Source organism: Lactuca virosa, chromosome 8 (assembly GCF_052849685.1).
Source record: "Lactuca virosa cultivar CGN04683 chromosome 8, Lactuca_virosa_CGN04683_v6, whole genome shotgun sequence".
NCBI classification, from domain to species: domain Eukaryota; kingdom Viridiplantae; phylum Streptophyta; class Magnoliopsida; order Asterales; family Asteraceae; genus Lactuca; species Lactuca virosa.
In genome coordinates this window covers 99578906-99580552 of record NC_136433.1, presented here as the reverse complement: position 1 = coordinate 99580552, position 1647 = coordinate 99578906, and the positions used below count along the sequence as shown (strand labels likewise).

Sequence of the window (1647 nt, the reverse complement as noted above, 5' to 3'; positions counted from 1 at the left end):
TTGTATTTTATGTTGTTCTGAATTGGAAGTCCAGTGGTTTAAAAACTGAATTACTCAAAAGAGATGAACATGAAATATAGTGTCATGATTTTTAAATATAGTTCTCATTTTTTTTAAGTTTTTTCATTTTTAGCCATTTAAGACAAAAGTAACGTGAACAAAATAGTTCAATAATTTGAAAAAAAGAAAACCAAACGTCATTGCATATGTACAGTGTTTTTGGCATTTTATGTTAGTCTTGATAACGAATTTGAAGTGATCAAGTGTGATGGTTGGAAAAGTGAATAGTACGACACATAACTGATGTTATGTAATTAACAACAGGATTATTCATTTTTGACATTATTTTCTAGATATCAATGAAAACTAATTAAAACTAGCACTAGCAGTAGTTCCTTGAGCAAGAACAAGAGTTAGAAGTACTCTTCAGTCTTGATAATTCAACAAAAGATAAGTACTCTTCAGTCTTGATATAATTCAACATGGGAAGAACACAAAGTAAAAAGAAAATTAAAGATCAATGCATACCAAGATCCAACATAATAGTCATCTGCATCATTTGTGTTTGTTGACTTCATGAAACATCACCTTGTGGAGGCAACCGTTTTCGTTTCTTCTTCTCGTAGCTGATCCCTCTTGCTTTTGATTGCAAATCACGAACCTCTCGAAGGTAAAGCCTCACGGCTCGAACTCCAAAAGGGTTCGTCTCAGGAGAACCACCGTTCTCCTCATAAGCCGCCCTAAGACGGCCAATCAGAGCATCCAGACTACCCCAAGCTTGTCGCAGTGGACAAGGACAAGGGCCGGGCGGGGTTGGATGCCCATAAAACGGACATATCAAGTTATGAACCTTAGTCTTTCCAAACTGGTCAAGGTAACAAAGGAATTCAAGCACATTTGCACCACTGCATTGTGAAACAAAGAGTGGTGGATGGTGGTTTCTCAGGTACTGGCAGAAGGTGTTCCAATCTCGGCGTTTCTGGTTCTCGTAGCGGCTAGGGGTGGTGGCCACTGCTGGAGACGTGGAGGAGGAGCCAGATGCAACGGTGGAGAAGCTACCGGAATCTTGGGGACTGTTGCTATAGCTTTCTGAGTAAGGATCCATTCAAGTTAGGGTTTTTTACTTCTTGATCCTTAGGGTTTTGGTAAATTTTGATACTTTCGGGAAGATCTAAGACTGATGTATGTCTCTTTCTCTTTCTTTTTTGGGTATCTTTTTAAATGATATTGTATTTCTAGGGTTTCCTTTCTAATCACAAGAATAGTATATATACAGAGAGAGAATTTGATTTCCTAAAATAGGGCAAAAGTGGCAATACCAAAACTGTAGTCTTACTTTAAACTTTTATATATTTACCTTCCAGAGATTTTTGATTGAGTGATAAGAGAGAACACTGTAAAATGCTTTGGCATACCAAACAATGGAGAATTTTTAATTAAAATGCATTGGTATAACGAAGATGTAGAAAAAATTTAAATCATTTGTAAAACTAAAGTTATTCTAAATTAAAAAAATAAAAAAAATAAAAAAATAAAATGAATAAAAAATTAGTCAAATTCGCACAAATATAACAATTCGTTAAGCCTATTTTTGATTTTGAGATAATAAATTTTGGAAAAAGAATTCTGTCACCACTCATATGTTTT

General features: G+C 35.0%; 1 protein-coding gene across 1 annotated transcript; it reads right to left on the bottom strand.

The window, feature by feature from the left end:
• Positions 1–446: 446 nt before the first annotated feature.
• Positions 447–1240, bottom strand: LOC145132297 (protein LIGHT-DEPENDENT SHORT HYPOCOTYLS 3-like). Its single transcript, XM_079067035.1, has one exon. The coding sequence runs from the start codon at positions 1103–1105 to the stop codon at positions 575–577; it is 531 nt and encodes a 176-aa protein (XP_078923161.1). The 5' UTR covers positions 1106–1240; the 3' UTR covers positions 447–574.
• Positions 1241–1647: the final 407 nt, after the last annotated feature.

Bases quoted from the DNA above. Each gene is read 5' to 3' on its own strand.
- LOC145132297 (XM_079067035.1), bottom strand. From the start codon at position 1,105: ATGGATCCTTACTCAGAAAGCTATAGCAACAGTCCCCAAGATTCCGGT.